The sequence below is a fragment of the Ipomoea triloba genome, chromosome 10 (genome assembly GCF_003576645.1).
Source record: "Ipomoea triloba cultivar NCNSP0323 chromosome 10, ASM357664v1".
Lineage (NCBI taxonomy): Eukaryota > Viridiplantae > Streptophyta > Magnoliopsida > Solanales > Convolvulaceae > Ipomoea > Ipomoea triloba.
The window spans coordinates 2,109,195-2,134,017 of NC_044925.1; the positions used below are offsets into that span (position 1 = coordinate 2,109,195).

The 24,823-nt window shown below is 31.9% G+C and overlaps 2 protein-coding genes across 2 annotated transcripts; both read right to left on the reverse strand.

Annotated features, from left to right (window-relative positions):
- Window positions 1-2,533: 2,533 nt before the first annotated feature.
- On the reverse strand, window positions 2,534-7,147 carry LOC116033612 (GDSL esterase/lipase At1g28580-like). The gene is made up of 5 exons (XM_031276367.1): window positions 6,892-7,147; window positions 6,600-6,803; window positions 3,474-3,619; window positions 3,017-3,293; window positions 2,534-2,927 (listed from the first exon to the last, which is right to left on the reverse strand). Exons 1-5 carry the CDS (start codon window positions 7,145-7,147, stop codon window positions 2,686-2,688), a joined length of 1,125 nt encoding a protein of 374 aa, XP_031132227.1. The 3' UTR covers window positions 2,534-2,685.
- An 11,180-nt stretch (window positions 7,148-18,327) lies between these two features.
- On the reverse strand, window positions 18,328-24,050 carry LOC116032298 (GDSL esterase/lipase At1g28580-like). Its single transcript, XM_031274797.1, has 5 exons — window positions 23,795-24,050; window positions 23,495-23,707; window positions 23,241-23,410; window positions 20,124-20,460; window positions 18,328-18,618 (listed from the first exon to the last, which is right to left on the reverse strand). The coding sequence occupies exons 1-5, from the start codon at window positions 24,048-24,050 to the stop codon at window positions 18,374-18,376; spliced, it is 1,221 nt and encodes a 406-aa protein (XP_031130657.1). The 3' UTR covers window positions 18,328-18,373.
- Window positions 24,051-24,823: the final 773 nt, after the last annotated feature.

Below are 24,823 nucleotides of genomic sequence, written 5' to 3' on the forward strand. Positions count from 1 at the left end.
AGTGTGAATTTACATTTTTTGATTGTATAAAAAGGTTGTAAAGTTCCACTTGCAAAGGTGTGAACTTGCAGCATACAACTTCAATTATCTTTTTATTTGTTTTTTTTCCCATATTTCTCAAATAACAAACAAATAAATAAAATTAATTAATTAAATAAATTAAAAACGTACCTGAATGAGCATACCGGCGAATGGTACTTGGAGAAATTCTAGACATAAAAGGCGAATGGTACTTCAGTGCCTGTAAAAGTAAGGGACCGGGTGTGGAAAGAAGCTTCAAGACTATACATACAAAATGTATTGTATGACATAAGATAAACACTAGCTATATAGAATAATTAAGAAGATTGGCATATCACATTGTCACAAGATTGGTAGATCACATTGTCGAAGCAAGAATAGTTAATGGGATACATGAAGGAACCAAAGTTCTTTATCTTCCGAATGTCTCTCACTCCTTCTGATACGAGATTTCCCTTCCAAGTCCAGCACAAACAATTCCCATTGATGTTTGCATATGTCATGATAATAAACAAAAGCTAGGGTCAAATACTAACTCATGTTGGGTTATTGTTGAAAAAATTGGTGTTTAATCATGGTCAATGTACGTGGCTATATCATATCCCAAGCCACCCATCCTGATGGCCTGGAGGTGTTAGCTCTAGACGAGGATGAACAAGATTCACTTACTACTATCAATGTCGTCTACAAAGAGGTTTTGAATAAAATGTAATTCAAACTAGTGATATTATGTTTGAGCACATTGACTCAAAGTTATACAAATCCTAAACACGGATATATTAAATCCCAAAGTTTCAGCACCAGATGCTTACAATTAGACATTAGCTATTAATTATCCAAATATTCTTAAAATATTATAACAAATCCATTCCGTGGATCGCACGATTGAAAATACTAATAATAATAATAATATAACAACGACAACAACAACAAAATAATGAGAAAATATTAATTAACATAAATAAATAAATAAAAAGTATGGAGTGCAAATATGTTATTTTCGCAATAACTTTTTTCCAAGCCAAATCACCCCTAAACATTTACTCCTTAAAATTAAATGGGGTGAGTCTTATTTAATGTATCACATTTTAAATAAGAGTAATTGACTAAATACCAATTTTTTGTCCCACGACTATTAGCAAAATGACAATTTTGATCCACATGTTTAATTTTTATCAATTTTGGTCCCACAATTATTGTTTTAGTATCAATTTTCGTCCCACGACTATTGTTTTAGTGCCAAAATTCATCACGTCGGTTACCCATCCTTTTAAAATGTGCCAAAATCTAAAATTTTTAAAGGTATTTTGGTTCTTTTCAACTCAATATCCCAATTTGAGCATGAATAAAGAGATTTAAGCTCTAAGATTGATCACAATTCACAGTTCTCCTCCTCAAATTAAGGTAAAATGAGGAGGAAAATTGTGAATTTTAGGACAAATCAATTTATTAATGCTCAAATTGGGATATTATGTTGAAAATGACAAAAATACGCTTAACAATTTTAGTTTTTTGCACGTTTTAAACAGGTGGGTGACTGACGCGATGAATTTTGGCACTAAAATAATAGTCGTGGATGAAAATTAATACTAAAACAATAGTCGTGAGACCAAAATTGGTAGAAGTTAAATATGTGGACCAAAATTGTCATTTTGCTAATAGTCGTGGGACCAAAATTGGTATTTGCTCTTTTAAATAAAGTAGGAATAAGCGTCAAATAGGCCACTGAACTACACATAATAATGTAATTAGGCCACTGAATCTTACAAAATTACAATTGGGTCCTTAAACTAACATATTTCATGCAATTTGTCCAATTTGTAGGTTCTTGGTCATCCCAAATTTAAATTATTTTTTAAAAAATAATTATTTAAAACTGAAATTAAAAAAAAAAAAAAAAAAAAAAAAAAAAAAAAAAAAAAAAAGGAACGTCTCTGTCTCCTCTGTCGGAGACGAAGAAACATTGTGTATTTTGGATCCGGATTCACCTTGCAAGGTAGACTCGGGTCCACAGAATAATTTGGCTTCATCTCTTCACAGATTTTAACTTTTTTTTTAATTATAAATTTATTTAACATTTTGACGTGGATTTATTAAAAATCGACGTGATATATACTGTGTTATATGTTATTTCTGTAGTAGTGATTTGTTATATCTTTAGTTGTTGAATCACTATCACAATTAATAAAAATAATAGCTTTATTATGGTGGATGTAGCCACATTGCCCAACACAGTAAATCTTATCTTCTTTACTACCCTTATGCCATTGTTATTATTTGTTGTTCTTGTTCATCTCGACATAAACAAATGTTACTTTCGTCTAAGAGATCAGATATGCATGGAGATATGTTATGAGACACACACACAAAAAAAAACCCTCAACTTAGAGATCTGCCATGTTTATTCATTTTCGTTCCCGGCCCGTTGATCGGAAATATCCTCACTTTTTATTTCAAATGAAATGTTTTGCAACAAGATGATGGAGAACAAAAATTTATATACAATAACAAATTTTAATCTATTAAAATATGAAATATTGATTTATTAAACCACAAAGTATTTCACAATACACACAATCCCTAAATAATAATATCTTACGATCGGAGTAAAATAAGACTAGCAATTTTATTATCCCTCCAAAAACCATAGCATAATAGCAATTGTTATATCCACCTAGCAGAAGTAGAGCAGGAGGCAGTAATATTTGGGGAAGTATATAACCCACTTAGCAAACCCTTAGCAATCCATTGATATGCTGCCTGTGTCAAGTGTGCACCATCCCATTGGATATAAGATGAAGGATCATCGCAGGCATGTGAGGATGGATGGCCACATTTGGCGTTATCGTCCACATTGTATGGACCTCCACTTCCACAACAAGCATTAAGACTTCCATTATTAAAACCTACAAATTTAAAAAAGTTTTACCATACACTCATCAAACGCATTAATTAGAATTGAAAGGTTCCTTGGTTGTTGAAACGTGTTACTAACCATATTTTTCGGGGGAGAGAAACAGTTCTAATCCAGCATTGTAATAATCGGCATAGGTAATAAAAGTATTAGGATGACGTTCTTGAATCCGAGTTAGTTCTATTTGAAGCAATTCGTTATGATTTTGTGCAAATTTATTAAGCCAAATGAGGCAACCGGTGTTCGGGTCATAATCTTCTTCATTTGAACCATAATAAACTGTTAATGAAACTCCTATACACCCATCAGGCATCATCCCAGGCACCATGATGTTTACAGCTCCTAGCTCGATTAGTTCCTGCATCACCATAAAGATTACAACTTAAAGGGTGTTTAATTCACGAAATATCAAATTACCTTAAGAAATATTAGATTAGATTCATATGAATAGAAGATTCTTAGGAGGCTAGCAATGTGTTCAAATCTATCTTATTAGGGATATATAATAACGTAGTTTATAGTAATATATGACGCTGACCTCAATTGCAGAAGCAACAGCATTAATAACCAGAGGCTGGAGGAGATGAGCTTCCTCAACCTTTTTACTCAAAATGGCAGAAGCATAATCGTCGCCTCCGAAAGGTCCAAATACAATTAATGCCCTTCCAAATATGTCCTCACAACCTGCAACAAAAGATTAGTTTTCAAGGCTGAAAACAATAAGAATAATATGTTACGTGACGCCGGTTAGGGCCAAATCCAGTACCATGTAACTGACAATTTATATCATGAACAAAGGTTTACATAGCATTATGGACCCTAGATCGAAATGACGTTACATAAAATTCACCTCGTAAGGTATAGAATTTTATAACATAAGACATATACACATGTTGTATATATATTTACTTATTTTTCAGATTTAAGTACATAATTTGTGTTTATATGCACAAAATTTCACAACGCATACAAAACACAAAAAATCATAACATAAGACACAATTACTAATTTGTTTCAGGCATGGAATTCATACCCTTAAGGTACATAATTTCATAACACAAGACAAAAAAATTAGGCAAAAGGATCAAATAGACTCATGTACTAACACTGATCGTTTATCCAGCACCATGAATTAAAATATGGTCCCTCTAAGTCATTATACTCCTAATTATTTTTCATCTAGCATTTTTAGCATATTTCTAACAAGTAACCCATCTAATTCAATTTGTTGACATAGAAAAATAAAATAATAAAAAATGATGACATGTTATTTATATAATGTTTTGGATGATTTTACCCTATTTAATGAAGAAAATGATTTCTTACAATGAAATAGGGTAGAAATCAAAGTTGTTATATAATGTTTTAATTACAGTGTACTGCACGTACTACTGTGTATGTATATAGTGGGGTATCCAAAGTTGTTCGGCAATGAAATTCCATGAAAATCGATATATGAAAATTAAATATAATAACTTAAGATATTTTATATTGGGTAAATTTTATTATTTTTTAAAAAATAATTTAATTTTCATATATTGATTTTCATGGAATCTCATTATCGAATGACACTGAATACACCGCTATACATACACAGTACACCGTAGTTGAAACTTTGTATAGCAACTTTGATTTCTACCCTATTTCATTGCAAGAAATCATCCAAAAGTACAATATCTTAAGTTATTCAATTATCCAAAAATCCAAAAATATTAATTTATTTTTAAAATAAAATAAAATTTAACCAATACAATATCCTACGTTATTATAAAAATAATTTAATTTTCATATATTGATTTCTATGAAATCTCATTGTCGAACGATAGTGAATACCCCGCTATACATACACTGTAGTTAAAACTTTATATAGCAATTTTGATTTCTACCTTATTTCACTGCAAGAAATTACTTTTTTCATTAATGAAATAGGGTAGAAATCATTCAAAACATCCATATAAATAAAATGTCATCATTTTTTCTAATTTTATTTTCCCATGTCATCAAATTATATGGGTTACTTGTTAGAAATAGGCTAAAATGCTAGATGAAAAATAAGTAGGAGTATAATGACCTAGATGGACCACATTTTAATTTATGGTGCTAAATGAACAATCAATGGTAGTACATGGGCCTATTTGACCCTTTTGCCAAAAATTATAACAAAAGACACATACACATGCTATATATATATATATATATATATATATATATATATATATATATATATATATATATATATATATATAAAGATATATATATCTATATATATATATATATATATAAAGATATATATATCTATATATATATATATATATATAAAGATATATATATCTATATATATATATATATATATAAAGATATATATATCTATATATATATATATATATATAAAGATATATATATCTATATATATATATATATATATAAAGATATATATATCTATATATATATATATATATATAAAGATATATATATCTATATATATATATATATATATAAAGATATATATATCTATATATATATATATATATATAAAGATATATATATCTATATATATATATATATATATAAAGATATATATATCTATATATATATATATATATATAAAGATATATATATCTATATATATATATATATATATAAAGATATATATATCTATATATATATATATATATATAAAGATATATATATCTATATATATATATATATATATAAAGATATATATATCTATATATATATATATATATATAAAGATATATATATCTATATATATATATATATATATAAAGATATATATATCTATATATATATATATATATATAAAGATATATATATCTATATATATATATATATATATATATATATATATATATATATATATATATATATATATATATATATACTTAGGTAAAGAATTCATACTCTTAAGGTACAAAATTTCATAACATACATAAAAACTCATAACATAAGACACATAGATATGCATCAGGGTCCACAATGCACTATGAATCCTGGTCCATGGTATAATGATCTGATGGCATGTAACTAGTGGATTGTAGGGCAGAGACTAGTATGGTTGTTATGCCATGGACTCAAGTCCACCTAATAATGTGGACCCGGGTCTATATTCACAATTTTAGAACTCTATGTTCAATATTTTAGAATTCTATACTCACAATTATAGAACTCTACATTCATAATCACATAACTCTATATTCAACCGTATAACACAAATTTTGAATTTATATAACAAAACTGTGAATATTGAGTAATGTAATTGTGAATATAAAATTCTAAAATTGTGAACATGAGTTTTAAAATGGTGAATATGGATCAGGGTTCACATTGCAAGGTGGACTCGTGTCCATAGCATAATTTGTACTCAGTAACAAACCATGTCTAGCACCCTGACTCTTTGAAAATGTGATGGTGCTTTATAATTAAGGAAATAAAGTTACTTTTTTTTAAGGTTTTTTCCAAAGGTATTCTCCGGCCGACAGCCAGAAGATTAACCTCTGTTGGCCTTATGCTTAAGAGATGAGGTGTTGAACCACCATGTCAAAACCATGTTTGTTATAAAGTTACGGTCTTTACTCCAAGTTATTGGCATAAGTAGTAAGTGTGTGAAAATATCTTGCTATAGATTTTGTCGGCTAAAAGTTACTTGAGTTTTTGCAGATAGAGGGGAGCAAGGTTTTGAAGCGGTTGATTTGAGTGATCATGGAGATATTTTCACGAGAGTAACTTCCATTTGCCCCATCGTCTGTCAGAGCTGGAGCTCCAACCACCGCGAAGTTAACACCTCCTCTGAGATTTGCTCTTTCGCCACCGCTATACGGCGGCAGAAGTGGAAGCCCAAAGTGCTCCGCTGCAAGTGGAAATTAATTAAGCTGAAACATCAAAACCACAGTACGTATAAATGATTGCCTACAGATTAAAAAGAAGAGAGTATGAACCAATGAAATCAATGATAAGACGGCCGTCGGAGCAGCGGCCGGTGGGATGGTGGAAGAATGTTTCTCCATAGGGAGGAACGCTGCAACTGGGAATCCCATCATACTGTAAAAGTCCATCGGAGGTTAAAGAAATATAGTTTCCGGTGTCGGAGAGGGAATCGCCAAAAGCGAAAATGGAAGTATAGCATCCATCAACAAATTGTGAAGAAGCCAACGCCGTCAGTAGAAGAGCGCAGGCCACTCTTGGAAGTGACATTTTTTTAAAGGCTTATGGAGCTTATTTGTGCATTGAGCAATGGATATTTATAGTGCCAAGAGGTGTGTTCGAGCCTGGGGAGGATATTGACTCTTTTTGTTTTAGTAGGTTGAGAAACAAAAATACTAATTATGTGCTGCTACGCATGTACATAGTATATTGCATATGTATTATGTATGGGGCAAATGTGAACCAAAAATACACTTGATACTTAAACTTCTGTCAAAGGGGCAAATGGGTGGGCAACTTTTATTAGTTTCTATCATTTTGCACTTTACCAATCACTATGAGGCATGAGTCCATGATGAAATAAACACAGGCACGCAGCCCCACAGGCCACATTGCAACATGTTTGTTTCAAGGGTTTTAAATCCTAAAAGGTCAAATAGTAAATTGGTAATATTGTATTTCACTCTCTGCCTCTTATTTATTTAAGATTTATCTCTCCCTCTCTATCCTAGTTCTTGACTACTGGGCTACAAGCTATTTGGCTATGATGATGCTTCTACCAATAGTTTGAAAAAAAAAGATGTGGGTTGGTAGTAGAACTCTTACTCAACTACTCAAGTAGCAATTTATCCTCATTTCTTGCCTTGACATTAAAGGTAAAGCATTCTGAGTCATAGCTTATCTTTTAAATTGATTTTAAACATTGTTAGTAGGGTCACCGTTTACACACATTTAATCATCGCACACACTTAATTATCGTTCGCATACATTTTATCACCGTTCACACACACTTCAACTTAGAATCTTAAATCAATCTAGACCATCAAATTATTACATGGATGCACAAGATCATATCTAATCTCACGATCTTACATAAACAAGTGATCTCATATGATCTTAACTATATATATATATATATCTATATATATGTTAGCCTCAATTTTTGTCTTGTTCCTTGGCCGTCAACAAAAACAAATTAAAGTAGCCACCCTACCTTCTTTAACTAATTTTGTTTTGTCATGATTAGGGGCAATTAGCCACCCTAATTATCCACATGATTAGGGTGCAATTAATGTTGATGAGGATTCTGATGATGTTAGGTAATTATTATTATTAGTTTGTGTTTTGCATGTGCAAATGTATGCATATAGTATTATTACGGAGTATTATTTTTAAAATTTTAATTACTCTACTGCAATGCAGTATATGTTCATAACTACTTTCTCAAACCTATTAAAGCACAAAGGAGTAACTTGGTGTTATTGAACTACAAAGTCCTTGACATTATTAATATTATTATTATTATTATTATTATTATTATTATTATTAATTTTATGCTTTGATTTAATAAAGATACCGGGAGAATGTGCGCCGGCCGCCCCATGTCTCCAACGTTTTATTACACTTTCTTGCCTGTTCATTCCCAAATGAACATTTATAACAAATAGTAATTACATTCTCTTTCATCAGACTTTAAATCTGATCAAATATACTGATGAATATAATATTCATAATAGAATACCCACTTGTTTGGTAAATAATGGTTCCGTACCCATATGAATTGTCAGATATATTGTTTGACGACAAAAAAAAAAACAAAACAGCTTAACAGAAATTCTTACAAAAGGTGCACGAAGAATCTATGTTGGAACTAACATTTATTTTGTTGGCGTGAATTGGGTCGACTGAGTTCAGCCTTACTCAACTCTAAATATAACTTTGTGCTTTAAAATAGACTAATAATTTTAAGAAAGATATATCAACCAGATAATTAAAGAAATTTATAATGTGATTAAGCATGCTGTTGACGGCAAAAAAAAAAAAAAAAAAAAAAAAAAAACCTTAACAAGAAATTCCATTACCCATAAGATTTTGTCAATAAAAAAGATGTACAAATTAAAGAATCCCTCTGCCATATGCTGGAACTAGTATTGGCTTTTCCACTTCCCACACTTTTTGTACTGTCTGTTATAGATAGTAGTTAAAAGAAAAAAAAAATACTTTTTTGAGTACTACTGACTCGGTTACAATGTAGTAGCTACTTTCTCAACCTATTGAAGCACAAAGAGTCAACAGTTGCCTCCACTGAGGCTAAAAGAAAAAAAAAATACTTTTTTGAGTACTACTGACTCGATTACAATGTAGTAGCTACTTTCTCAACCTATTGAAGCACAAAGAGCCAACAGTTGCCTCCACTAAGGCTATAATTTACTCCCATCATCCATGTGAGAGTGCAAATTGGGACACCAGGTGCCAATAGACCACAAGGTCATTGGCAAAAAAAAAAAAAAAGAAGAAATACTTAAAAGAAATATAATCATAACTATTGTTGGATATAGGCGATAAATAAAACACATCAAAAACTTTATAAAATTATTTATAACAAAATATGAAACATAATTAATTTGATAAATTAATTCAAATAGAAAACAAATTATAAAAATATCTTTAAAAAAACAAATTATAAATTACATATCTCATATACACAAGATGTTAGGTTACGTTGACTAGTTGGTAGATGTATTCTTGTGCTAAAAAAAGGTTAAGGGTTCATCAATTATATTCCCTTATTGGACAGAAGATATCAGTAAACCCTAATGATGCCTCCCTTTTCTCTCTAAAACAAAAAGCTTTTCTCTGCTGCTCAACTTCGGATTTCACCGCCGGCCTTTGGTCGGAGCTCTAATGGAGCTTTGAGCCGGCGGTTTTGGTCACCTTCTACGTTTACTCTCGCTCTTCTTCCGCCCCGACCACCGTTGTAGCTCCGTCCGCCTCCGACCACCGCCACAGATCTTCTTCTTCCGTTTTCTTTCCCTTTGAATAAAATAATAGTAGGTAGGTATTGGGGTTTGTGTTGGTAGTCTTGAACTCCCAACCCTACTTTGGCTTTACCACTTTTTATTTTCTCTATTATTGTGTTTTCCTCTCGTTACTTTCACGGGCTTTTTCCTCTCGTTACTTTCACGAGCTTTTCATTATCATTAGCATAAATCGTTTAGTTTGGTTTCGGCAAGTGTTGATCTTATCATGGGCGAGCAAAAAAGAATGATGATGAAGACCCAGATCTTTGATGAAGCTTTAAACTCCTTGAAGGAACATAGCTTCCTAGTTATGAAACAGTCTGCGATTCAAGTTTTCTACAGCATAGTTAGAAAAGTTGTTTCTATGTCTGACTGTAGGGAATGGTTTACCATTTCATTGATCGTTGATGTAAACGTTTTATGTTATGAATTAATGGAATAGCTACGTTTAATTACATTTATGTAGACATATATTATATTTATAGTATTTTGTACAATATGAAAATATATACATATTTTTTTTTATAGAATTGTGATTACTGGTGTAATTATACACGTTAATTACTACAATGATTACTTATAAAAAAATTATTTTAAAATATATCTAAACACATACTCTTTATTAAAAATTCAAAAATATTTAAAAATTTGTCTAAATATGTAATATAGTTAGGGACTACATTAATCCATATAAATTTAAAAATTAAATTCTTTTAATTTGTAAACGAAAATTTACCGAAGTTGCACACTTAAGTTAGGGACGAAAACTGCAACGTAACGATAAATTAGGGACAAAATTTGCAATTTGAATAACTCATGGACAAAAATTGCAACGCCAATGATAACTTAGGGACAAAAAGTGAGTATTACCATAACTTAGGGACGAATTCTACAATTACCCTATAACTTAGAGATGAAAAATGCAATTTTCCCTAACAATAATAATAATGAATAATAATAATAATAATAATAATAATAATAATAATAATAATGTAAACCATTCTTTTTTTATATATAAATTTAGTATTTATATTTTAGGAAATACGAAGTAACATTTAATTTCTCTATGTGCCAAACATCGCAACAAAATTAATTTTTATTGCCAATTCTATTGCCATAGCGCGATGAACATGTTGGATGTCGCATTTTCTGTCGCCAATATGTTGACATGTTGCGATAGAATTTATTCTATCGTCTCATTCTGTAGTGAAAATAAACTTTACTTAAAAAATCAAATATTTTAGTGACGGATAGAAAGATTGTCGCAAGTTTCGTCGCCAACCTCAAATGCCAAATCTATCTTTGCGCCAAACATCGCAACAAAATTAATTTCCATTGTCGATTCCATCGCCATAAAGCGAGACATGTAGGGCGTCGCATTTTCTTTCGTTAACATGTCAACATATTGGCGACGGAATTCATTCTGTCGTCTACTTTTGTAGCAAAAATAAACTTTACTTCAAAATTTAAAAATAAACTTTCCTTGGTGCAAATATTACGTGGGAAAATTTTTCACATTGCGCCAAATATCGCGGCGGAATTTATTCTAGTCGTCGATTCTGTCGTAAAATTGCGACGAAACCAAAGGTCGTTGCCTTTTGCGTCGTCATTGTGGTGACAAAACTTAATTCCATCGCAAAATCCGTCACCAAAATGTGGGCGCCAAAAAGTTTCGGGCTCTTTTCACACTTTGCGCCAAGAATCGCTACGGAACTTAATTCTGTCACGATTTCTGACGTAAAATCGTGACGGAACACGTTTTGTCGCAAAAAACGTCACAAATCGACAACGGATTACATTCCGTCGCGATGTTTCTCTTGCGATTTGTGATTTTTCTTGTAGTGTTCTAAAAAAGAAAAAGAAAATAACAAATTTACCCTTCAAATAATTGACTCGCCGAATATATGGTCACCAGTGACAAAAATTTTGATCGAAAGGACCAAATATGGTAGGAATTTAAAAATCATTGGATTAAATATGAAAATTTTAGTAATCATGGACTAAATCTAGAAATGATCTTATACTCGTGGGACCAAAAGTGAAAATTTCTCACTTTATACATGATTGTCAACAGATTAACTAATCACTATATACATGATTACCGGTTGTTATGCCATTGGCGCAGGTCCACTTTACAAGGTGCATCCAGGTCCATATTCACAATTTTAGTGCTCTATATTCACAGTTTTTAAATTCTATGTTCACAATTTTTGAATTCTATATTCATAATTTTTGAACTCTATGTTTACAATTTCAGAACTCTATGTTCACAATTTCAGAATATTTAATAGTATAACACAATTTTTAAATCTATATAACAAAATTGTGAATATAGAGTTCAAAAATTGTGAATATTGCGTATTGTAATTTTGTATATTTATATTTAAAAGGGAAAATGGTCAAATAAGCCCTCCAACTTTACCTAAGGAGTTAATTAGGCCTCTGAACATTTTAAAGTAGCAATTAAACCCATCAACATTGTATTTTGATGCAAAAAAGTCCATAAACCTGTTAATGACCTGTGATCACAGGTCACTAGGATTCCGGTCAAATTTTTAGCACCCATATTCCGGCACAAAAGTCAAGGGCGACCGTTCGACGGTCGCCGGTGACTCACTGGAGAAGGCAACCACTGGGTTTTGTGCCGGAATATAGCCTGAGTGTGCCGAAAATTTGACCGGAATCTTAATGACCTGTGATCACAGGTCATTAATAGACTTATGGACTTTTTTGCATCAAAATATATTGTTGATGGGTTTAATTGCTACTTTAAAATGTTCAGGGGCCTAATTGACTCCTTAGGTAAAGTTGGAGGGCTTATTTGACCCTTTTCCCTATTTAAAATTGTAAATATAGAGTTTTAAAATTATTAACATGAAATTTTTAAATTGCGAACATGGTAATAAGGTAGACCGAGTTCATAGCGTAATTTGCCCATAACTACCGACAAATTAACTAATCACTAAAGCGACTCGTCTATTTTGCGAGAAAAGCTACATGTGTTACATAGTCCACTTGTTTCTTAAATTATTGAATACTATACACCAATTGGTCATTTAAGGTGGACCCCACCAAATTGAAATATTAACTAGTTCAAGCTAAGTTTTCAATCAACCACAGCTAAGTTTTAAAAAAAAAAACTAGTTCAAGCTAAGTTTTCAATCAACCACAGCTAAGTTTTCAATCAATCACGTGGGAAAGTAATTGTAGTGCAATTATTAATTATATGTACCTGTTTTAATTTTAAAATACGTATGTGACCAGTCTATGTATTATGACCGCATTTCTAATGTACAAGACAAAAATAATTGCTAAATAATACTTGAGAATGGGTCCAAAAACTCACAGCACTACGAACTGCTTCATGCACCGAATAGTGTGTCAATTTTCCAAAAGTGCTATACAATGACTTTACGTAAGTGCTAAGTAATTACGGAGTATCACTATTAAAGTGCTAATTTTTAATTAGTACCTAAACTTTGGCTTAAGTTTTAACTTCCCCCAAATCGGTTCATTTTGAGTATTTATTTTTCATTCACTTATATCCATTTTGAGTATACAATATATCAATTTCTTCGTCTCATTATGAAGAGTGCTAATTCACTTTGACCTGACCTAAAAAGGAAGTGGACACTACATATATTTGTACCACAAAATAGCAATTTAAAATTGTCATTGTAAGTTAAAAATTCCAGCAATCTCCACATGAATGAAAATTGATTTTCGAGACGTGGAAAAATGACATGAACGTGCTTAACAGTCAATCCCTACATAGCATATACATGTGCTATCCTTTGAACCTTGCCTTATGGTGATATGTTAACACTACTGGTTGTCTGGTAGAACTTGATGTCTTTGAACTGTATTGCCATTCGTGTAGACAATGACATATCCTACACAGGAACCTTCCAATGTTTGTTCTGTTCTCATGGGTATGCCTGCTTTGGTCATTGGTCACCTTCCTGGTTCTGCGAAAGTTTCTAAAGAATTGAGCCGAATCAATTCTCCTTTCAAGCGAAAACACTTCTCTCTCATATAAGTGATTCTTCTATGACTGTCGCGCATACTCACACATGTCAACCGACATTTGAATCATAAAGCATCAACATGCTAACCTCGTGCGGAAGCACTGTTCTAACGAGAAATGGTAGGGAGTCTAGGATCCCCACAATGACACGCTTCACTCCATAATTCAGTTGTCCCATTATATCTAGGTGCCAGCTATGTTGGGTATCCACTATAGAACTTTTATTCCCAGGGCTTTAGACCCATTCCTCGTGCCAACTTCTCTAACAACTATTTGTTTATCCTCAGGTTAGCCGCCGCTACATTATCCTTTGACCTTATACGTGGTCAACAGAGATAACACCAGTTATGAGAATCTGTTTTAAATGGTATTTTATCTACGGCGTATAAGTCTAAACTTACCATATATTGTACATGTAACTCTGTACTCAACCAATCTTGCCTTGACTATCACAATACACACACATTGGAGGTACAAATTTTTCTTTACTAGGAAAATCCTCAAATACATGCAAAAGCCATTCAGCTTATTCACAACACATGTCTAAGCCTATGGATCTAGCTATCACAGATTATTTTGAGAATTTTCACACAAACGATTGCACTAGCTTACGTGAACGCGTAGCTACTCATGGACTTAGAAACCTTAGCTTAAAGTTTGATATCCAATTAACATTGCTATACCTCTCAAGTACAATTAGATATCACACGCAGTGCAGTCCAAAATCACGAATATACCTTATGTATGTATCTCGTAACTGTCACTATTGCCTTCTAATACATATCATTGGGGTTACTCGTATGTGTATTGAGTTTGTTAACCGCAAAGGACATATTTGGCCTAGTACAACTCACTTGGTACATTTAAATTATCAATAATCTGAGTGTATTCGACTGAGAAATACAATCTCTGTAATTTTTGGATAGATGTACGTTAGTGTCTAACGGTGTCCAAGCCACTTGATTATCATTCTTGTTAATGTTACAAGAATTTTATCTTACATAGCGAGGGTTTTTTTTTTCTAACCCTAGTGAGTCCCACCGAAAAAAGGAAAAATGAAAAAAAAAAAAAAAAAAAAAAAAANAAAAAAAAAAAAAAAAAAAAAAAAAAAAAAAAAAAAAAAAAAAAAAAAAAAAAAAAACAGTACGCACCAACTGTGGCCAACGAGCGTGTAAACGGGGTTACCAATTCTAGCAACCACACCTTTTATTTTAGACCTTTATAAACTTTTATAAAATTTAAAAGTTTGAAGGTAATCAATTCAATTAAGATTTTTAAAGAGTATTTAAAAGTCCAATGGTATTTAAAAAGTTTTGAACTTTTATGGACTTCTTATATTAATTAGGACTTTTAATTTGAAGTCATTCTCATTTAAAATATAAATAATTTAAATTTATCCATCAACCTTCCAATTTCTAAATTTTCTTTCTACCCATTTGGAATGTTTTCTCTCTCTATCTAAATGCTATTTCTTTTTGTGAAAACCAAATTTAATTTTTATTTCAATTAAATACATAAAGTTATTTAAGACCTTTAAAAATATGATATGTTATAAAAGTTTTTGTAATAAAATTATAAAATTTGTAACAGTATATTTTATAGTTTTAAGTTGGAATAAGGTGCAAATTAGTCCCTAAACGTAACCTGAAAATATAAATAGGCCACTGAACGAAAAAAAATGCAATTAGGTCACTGAATACTCCAAATACATGCAATTTTACCTGATAGCAGGTTATCACCCATTTCACCAGGTTACCTGCTTATGTGGAGGGTGAGTTGGCATATTTAAATAATTTTTAAAAATAAACTTTAAAAATAAAAATAATTAAATTTAAAAAAAAAAAAAAAGTAGAGTGGCCGGCGGCCACCCCTCCCCCCCTCGTCACGAAGGATCTATCTTCATCTCTGAAGGAGGAGGGGCGGAAGGGGGTGACCGCCAGTTTTTCTTTTTTTTTTATAATTTAATTATATTTAATTATTTTTATTTTTAAAAATTATTTAAATATGCCAACTCACCCTCCATGTAAACAAATAATCTCATGAAATGGATACTAACATGCTATCAGGTAAAATTGCATGTATTTGGAATGTTCAATGGCCTAATTGCATTTTTTTCGTTCAGTGACCTAATTGCATTTTCAGGTTACGTTCATGAGTCAATTTGCACCTTATTCCTAGTTTTAATAACGTATGCAAACTTTTTACAATTTTTTTTTTTTGTAAAAGTCAATAAAATATTATAATTATTTGTGATATAAGACTTTTATAAATTCATATAAAGTTTACAAAAGTCTAAAAAAATTTATAAAATTCTATTATTTTAAAAGGAGTCATTTCCATTTTTGGTCCTACTATTATTGGGGCATTGCCAATTTTAGTCCACTTCATTAATTTTTGCCACATTACGGCCAGTCTTATTTAGTCCTTGCCACTTTTAGTCCACCGTTAAAATTTTCGTCAAATGATCGTCCAAAACAGGGGTATTTTTAGTCTTTTAACGGTGGACTAAAAGTGGCAAGAACTAAATAAGATTGGCCATAATGTGGCAAAAATTAATGAAGTGGACTAAAATTGGCAATGTCCCAATATCAATAGGACCAAAAATGGAAATGACTCATTTTAAAAGTATGTAAAAAAGTTTACAAAAGACATAATAATATTGAATACTATACACTGTAAAGTTTGTTGGCCATTTATGGTGCACCTGTACCACCAAATTGAAATACACGTTAAAATATTAAATCTACCTGTTTTTAAAATACGGATGTCAACAGTCTATGGATAATGACCACATTTCTAATGTACAAGACAAATATGGAACATGATAAATCCGTACAATTTAATGCCAGATATAAGGGTACTCACCATCCGGTTTCTTGGGATCTGAGTCAGATATAATGACACTTAGGCCAACCACAATAGTTAAACTTTAGTTTAGTTTTTGAGGAGTGTGATTAGGAAAGAGAAAATGAGGTGGGGAAAAAAAGAAATGTCAAAAATAAAACAAAGAATAAAACTGAAAAAAAAAATGAAAGTATTTACGCGCCCAGGGGCGCGCGCAAATTGCGCACAACGCGTGCATGGAATCAGAAAGCAAACAAAGATGGGACCCACAATTTCTGCAAAATCCCCTTCCTTGCAGGGAGTCCTCCCTTTTTCTCTCTCTCCATTCTCACTCATCCAACTCAGTACCCACTAATGGGGAAGGCCTTAGAACTACCTATTGGCTGGAATTGAAGGAGGTATATATTACATTGAGGACAATGGCTCCACTTGTTGAATGCGCAAATAAAAAGCATGGAAGTCCCGGATTAATTAATTATTATCTACTAAAACCTTTTATGTTCCATCATGTGTACTTTAATTTGGTATACTTTGGACGAGCACACACTATTATCTGTTTGTGCACATATAAGCTATTTGCGGTTGTGTGCACTCACATGGTTGTTTCTGTGCATTCTACATCAGATGACATACAATTTATTTGTACATTTTGTCATCTTTTGGACATGTGTTAAATTGTTGTTCAATTATTTCATTTATGTGCATTTGTGTGTTGCGTTGTCACAATTCCTTAAAATAGGCCAAAGTATTGAAATATGTTAATCTAGTGCTATTTGTCCATTTTCTCACAATGTGTCTAAACTGCACACAACAGTACAAAGAAGTTCACAGTATCTATAATATTGCTTATATAAATCAACACTGTGCTCCAAATTATCAAAACTTTACCCATAGGGTAATGTTTCCGTATTTTAGCTTATAAGCACTTCCAAAGTCAAAAACAGCTGCTCTTCCTTATCACTAATATGTCTCTTCTATAGACTTCTAGGTATACATCCTCAAACGCCTCTTTTAATTTTGTTCTTCCTGATCTCCTTCCAAGGTTTACCTTAGCTTCCTTCAAACAGTCTCCAACATGCTAGGAAAATAGTAGAGATTCCCTTTCATCATCTAGGAAGACTTGTCAAGACTTCTTCTAGTCTTAGACTACTACTCATCCCCTTAACTTCCTTCCAGTCTGACTCCTCTTGCTTGCTTCCTTCTGAATTCCTTCCTTTCGATATGATCAGTCCAATTGCAAAGCTTAACTTATTTTACAACAAAGAATGAGGAGTCTAAAGTGCTTATACACATACACTCTACATTATCAAAATCTATTACAAATTATCCTAACATATAATACACCAATCGATGTTATTTTAATAAACATACAATACTGCTATAATAAACTTACAATATTATAATAATGAACCATGATCAATGATATTTTTTTATGAAACTACGTTCTTGTTTCCATGTTTCTTCATTTCGTTCCCGTCAATCGGAAACTACAAATTATTTCAATTCACAACACACACCATTCCTAAATAATTAATAATATCTGACGAGTAAAATAAAAATAACAATTTTATTATCCCTCCAAACACCATACCATAATAGCAATTGTTATATCCACTTAGCAGAAGTAGAGCAGGAGGCAGTAATATTTGGGGAAGTATATAACCCACTTAGTAAACCCTTAGCAATCCATTGATATGCTGCCTGTGTCAAGTGTGCACCATCCCATTGGATATAAGATGAAGGATCATCGCAGGCATGTGAGGATGGATAGCCACATTTTGCGTCGTCGTCTACATTGTATGGACCTCCACTTCCGCAACAAGCAATAAGTCGACTTTCATCATTAAAACCTATAAAAAAAAAAAAAATGAATGACAACTTTTAGTGCGTACTAGCTAGTCAGGTGGTTATACTGTATGAAGTTCCATACATTTGATTTGAGAGTACATGATGACTATGGCACACTAATAAATATGGAGTATTTATTGGAATACTTAAAATGTAAATATGAGAAAGATAAAAATAGGCAAATTATTCTATGCAGCATGCATAGTGTACATTGTAATGTGGATCCCAGATAAAAGTTTATTCTTAATAGGCTGAATATTCATTTTTAATATACTAAAAGTTTTTTTTTTATAGTATACTTAAAAATGATCGAACATTCAATGTCAATGATCTATATTAGAGCATCCATAGTAGAGTATTTTATTAGGGTTTTTGAACAGTACCCGCTGAGGTGGAGGGGAGAGAATGAATGAGAGAAGGTTGGGGTTTAACTGCAATGTTTGAGTTCTTTGTGGGCACCGCTCAGAGAGAGAAAAAGCAAAAACAATAAAAAAGAATTGAAGTTATGCGCGCAGACACCCAACGGGCGCATCAGGCGCTCCTGACAGATCTATTTTTTTTAAAATTTTTTTAAAATGAGATTTTTTTTCCCTCCCCTCTCATTTTTTTCTTTCCTAGTCACATTTACAAAAACTTCTCAAAAACCACAAAAAGTCTCAACTATTAAGGATGCTCTTATAAAATGGACCATGATCTATGGTATAATGATTGATAAAAATATAATAATATTTTTTTGGAATACAATGTAGATAACAATTTTAGATGGACAAAAATATAAAAATGCTACAGAATCGCACAAAACAAAAGACTATTAATAGTGGGACACAATTACACAAAGCCATTATGAAAGGGAAACAAAACAAAAGGCAATTAATAGTGGGACATAAAGCCATGAAATGAGAAACAAAAACAAAAGATAATTAATAGTGGGACGCAAAGCCATGAAAGGGAAACGTATTCTCCAGTGATATGTTTAGAATAAAAATTTCCCAACTATTAATTGTCATGAAAGGTAAAATTTCCCACTATTAATATTATATAATAATTTAGAATAAAAATTGTTGCGTTTGTACCTCCCTAACTATTTATTGAAATTTTACATATTATTTCAGATTAATTTAAAAAAAAATGTTTCAAAAATTTACAAGTATTTTATAATTTCTAATTATGGTTGCCAGAAGTTTTCTACCATTTCTTATTAAATTTACTTCAAACAGCATTCGACCACTAGTGATTGAAACTTGAAACGCCATTAAAACACATCATCATCTAACATGTTAGGTTTTCTTTTTAGACAAGTAGCTAATAATAGCAACGTAACAACCAATTTTTTAATTCTCCTAATTGGTCAGAAAACTAGGTTAATTCAAACCACTTTCTCGTGGTTAAAAATCTTGAATTTTCTAGAAATAAAGATTAAGTATGATGTTTTTATTTTTTTTAAAAAAATCAAATATATTATACACCATAATTTTGAATTCAAGAGTAGTTAAGGAGGGGTACTAACCATATTTTTTTGGAGATAGGATTGTTAGTAATAATCCAGCATTGTAATAATCAGCATAAGTAATAGAAACGTTAGGATAAAGTTCTTGAATCCGAGTCAATTCTTTTCGAAGCAATTCATTATGTTTTTGTGCAAATTCGTTGAGCCAAGTGAGACAACCAGTAATCGGATCATAATCTTCTTCATTTGAACCATAATAAACTGTTAATGAAACTCCTATGCATCCATCCGGTAACATTCCAGGCACCATGAGGTTTACAACACCAAGCTTAATTAGTTCCTGCATGGCATCATCACCACAAAATAAAGCATGACAATTTTTAAAAGGCATGAATTGATTTGATTACTTTTGATATCGTTCTTTTTAACTCAAGATTTAATATTTCTTATCCAATGCTGATGTGACATATTTAAATTGATGCTCACACCTAGGGCCTCAATACACTGCTCAATAGCCTAGGATGCACCCCTTCTTAAAATGACAAATGTATCAACAGGTCTAATAAAAAACATAATTTAATGAATCACAAAAAACAAAAACAAAAAAACAAAAAAACCAAAAAACAAAAAGAGAGAACAAACATGAAACCATGCTAAGCAGTCATCACCCTCATTGAAACAAATCAAAAGAAGAACAATGAAAAATGATCATAAAATCTTTAAAAATAGCCTAAAAACAAAGAGCATAACGTATTCGGTATTCGGAAACTCGATGGAAGGAAAAACTTAATAAAATTACTTCATTCCCCCGCCACTTAACTTAAGAAAAAATAGTTAAAAATATTAAATCCTAGTCATCAGATATTGTACAATGGACAACCTGAATTAGATCAGAGGTTCTCACATGAAGAATGACTCTCATATAAATCGGACTATATGTGTGTGTGCGCGTGCGCGTTCAGGTGCGAACCACTCATCCAAAAAAGAAATGAGAACGCATATCATCCGTCCACGTGTCCAGATCTAACAGATAAGAAACATTGATTTTTAAAAAACACGCGGTGACATTTTCGTATAAGTGCAAGTAAAATATGTTACAAGTGCAAGTAGCAGTTTCATATAGTGAACCTAAGTGCAAGTAAATTGTATTACAAGTACAAGTAAAATGTATTACAGGTGCAAGTAAAATGTAGATTGAGTATCAATACTAAGTGCACCTAATATTATAAGTAGTTGCTCCTAACGTTATAATTAGGTGCACCTAGGTGCACGAAAGTTAACAAGTTAAATTACTTACAAGGTGCACTTAATATTATAACTAGTTGCACCTAACGTTATAATTAGGTGCACCTAGCTAGATGCACGAATGTTAACAAGGTAAATTACTTGCACTTGTAAGTGATTTTACTTGCAATTTTTATTGGCAAATGTGCACCAGCTACTTGCACTTATAACACAATTACTTGCACCAAAGTTTGAGTTATTTACGAAAATGTCACTGCATCGTTCTTTTAAAATTACATATGATTCTATGATCTGGACACGTGGACGGCTGCGAAACGTTCTCATATCTTTCATGGCCAAGGGTTCGCACCTGAGTGTACCCTTACATACATACATACATATACACACACACACACACACACACACACACACACACAGATATATATATATATATATATATATATATATATATATATACACATACATACATACATACATAAATATGTATGTATGTCTGTGTGTACGTATACATATATACATATATGAATATACGTATATATATACATATACATATGTATACATATACATATACATATACATATGTATACATATAGATTAAGTATCAAATGAGAACCTATAGTTAGGTTAGGACCCTGTGGACTTATTTGATCCTTTGATTTAAATAATTTAATGGTTATCGTTAATTATATGCAATAGATTTAATTTTTTGCGCTAAGTTTGTTGTCCATTTGTTCTCAGTTTGTTGTGCATTTGTTCTCAGTTTGTTGTGCATTCATCATCACTTTGTTGTTCATTCTGTCTCAGTTTGATGTGCATTCATACTGTGATTGTTGTGCATCCCATCCACTTTGTTGTGCAGTTGCATTCACAGCCGTTAGATCATTCCAAATGGATGATCTAGATTAATCCACAGGGTCCTCACCTAATTATGGGTCTTCACTAGATCCGTAACCTATATGTGTGTGTGTGTGTGTGCGCGTGTGTGAGAAAAGTTTATGTGAGAACATGCTCTTTAAGTGTAAAAAAATGGATTGATCTGACTCATTAATTTGGATAAATCAACGATTGAGGATCGATGAAAAATAAGAGAAAAAGAGGCTGGTTAATTTTATAAATATTTCAAATTTAAAACTTTTTAATAATAATAAATTTGACTTTTTTTTTTTGAAAACTAATAAATTTGACTTGATTGTGTTTTCTTTTCTTTTTTTTTTGTTACTAAAATCATCTCATTGATGAACATGTAAACTCAATCTCTCTTTCTCTCTCTCACACACACACATATAGGAAAAGATCAAGTGCAAAAGAAATCCCAAGTAAAAAATGAGGTAAGATATAAGTCATTGATCTAATCCAGATCAATCACTCATAATGAAGGAAATTATTATTTTTTAAAAAAATGCTTCTTCAAAGTTGAATTCTTCAAATCGCAAGCCTGGAGGTGAGAAACACTTCTGCAACTGAACAATTAAGGTGATTATGTAACATGTCTGCAATCAAATTCAATCGTTACTAATATTTAATGAAATAATTCGCACACTAAATTGACAACCAAAAACCTTAATCAGACTTTACTCAACTAATTGGAATCAATAACCATTTAAAAGATTAACCAAAGTTATGCACGATACGATTTAAAGTTATGCACCTGAAATTGTAAAGTTATGTAGTATAAGGTTTAAAATTATGTACCTGAAGATTCAAAGTTATGTCTTCAAAGTTTAAATTTATACACTCTAAATATTCTTTTGAGAAGCTAATTTAATAAAGATTATACATTCGAGGAAAAAAAAATATGAACTTGAAGAATAAAAATAATGCATTCATCTTTTGAGAAGATAATAAAATATATATATATAAACTCACTTACCCAAAATTCTCATATATAGGGAAGAGATCAGGAGGGTTATCTCACCGACTAAACCCTCTTTAAGTTCCTAATAGTATAAGGCTGACCTCAATTGCAGATGCAACAGCGTTAATAACTAGAGGCTGGAGGCGATGAGCATCCTCAACCCTCTTATTCAAAATGCCAGAAGCATAATCGTCGCCTCCAAAAGGCCCAAACACTATTAATGACTTGTCCAATATTTCGTCACAACCTGCAAGAAAAAAAGATTAGTCTTTCAAGGCTGGGAATCAAATTAAAGGTGAGACAAACAAATATCATCCAGTTAAAGTTGTACTTGAGGTTTTGCAGATAGATGGGAGCAGGCTTTTGAACATGTTGATCTGAGACATCATGGAGATATTGTCGCGAGAGTAACTCCCGTTTGACTGAAGTACATCCTCTGTCAGAGCTGGAGCTCCAACCACCGCGAAGTTCACACCTCCTCCTCCGCGATTTGCATTTCCGCCACCGCTATACGGCGGCACAAGTGGCAGGCCAAATTGCTCCACTGCAAGTGGAAATTAAGCTAAAACATCAAAACCACAGTACGTATAAATGATTTCCGATCACAGATTAAAAACAAGAGAGTATGAACCAATGAAATCTATGATTAGACGGCCGTCGGAGCAGCGGCCGGTGGGATGACGGAAGAATGTTTCCCCATAGGGAGGAACGCTGCAACTGGGAATCCCATCATACTGTAAAAGTCCGTTGGAGGTTAAAGAAATATAGTTTCCGGTGTCGGAGAGGGAATCGCCAAAAGCGAAAATGGAAGTGTAGCAGCCATCAACAAATTGTGAAGAAGCCAACGCCGTCAGTAGAAGGGCACAGGCCACTATTGGAAGTGACATTTAGTTTTTTAAAGGCTGAGTGAGCTTATTAGTGCAGTGAGCAATGGATATTTATAGAGTTAATACCCAATATAGTCCTCGACTATGGTGGTTTTACTCAATTTAGTCCTAAATGACTTTTTGTGCCTAATTTAGTCCCCGACTTTGATGGATTTACCCAATTTAGTCCTTTGTTAAAAATTCTGTTAGTTGACGCTTAGAAATAAGGTCCTAATGGTAATTTCTCATCCTTCGTCCCATTTGCTTCTTCCCCTTATTAAGATCCATGCAGAAATGTAAATCTTATACCCAAATATTTATTTACTATGTATTTATTTATTTAGGGTTGAAGTTGATTTGGTATGAAAATTTGCATTTTTGCGTTGATCTTAATAAGGGGAAGAATAAGGAATCATCCCAAATGGGATGAATGATGAGAAATTACCATTATGGCCCTATTTCTAACAGTCAACTAACAGAATTTTTAACAAAATGACTAAATTGTGTAAAACCATCAAAGTCAGGGACTAAATTAAGTACAAAAAGTCATTTAGGACTAAATTGAGTAAAATCACTATAGTCGAGGACTATATTGAGTATTAACTCGATATTTATACTACTGCAATTGTTTCTTAAATATTGGTATTTGCCTGTTTGGTAATTGGTATCGAATGTCAACCAAAATAGTAATTATGTGCTGCTACGTACATATTATATTGCATATGTATTATATATGTATTCTTTATTATATATATATATATATATATATATATATATATATATATATATATATA

What these genes read in the sequence shown, in the direction of transcription:
- LOC116033612 (XM_031276367.1), bottom strand. Translation starts at nt 7,147, where the DNA reads ATGTCACTTCCAAGAGTGGCCTGCGCTCTTCTACTGACGGCGTTGGCT. An exon ending in CTCTATCTGCAAAAACTCAA is followed by an intron (nt 3,620 to 6,599) that starts GTAACTTTTAGC and finishes CTTTTGTTGCAG; the next exon opens with GTTGTGAGGACATATTTGGA. An exon ending in CTGTTGCTTCTGCAATTGAG is followed by an intron (nt 3,294 to 3,473) that starts GTCAGCGTCATA and finishes ATGGTGATGCAG; the next exon opens with GAACTAATCGAGCTAGGAGC.
- LOC116032298 (XM_031274797.1), bottom strand. Translation starts at nt 24,050, where the DNA reads ATGTCACTTCCAATAGTGGCCTGTGCCCTTCTACTGACGGCGTTGGCT. An exon ending in ATCTATCTGCAAAACCTCAA is followed by an intron (nt 23,411 to 23,494) that starts GTACAACTTTAA and finishes TTTTTCTTGCAG; the next exon opens with GTTGTGACGAAATATTGGAC. An exon ending in GCCTTATACTATTAGGAACT is followed by an intron (nt 20,461 to 23,240) that starts TAAAGAGGGTTT and finishes AAGTAATCAAAT; the next exon opens with CAATTCATGCCTTTTAAAAA.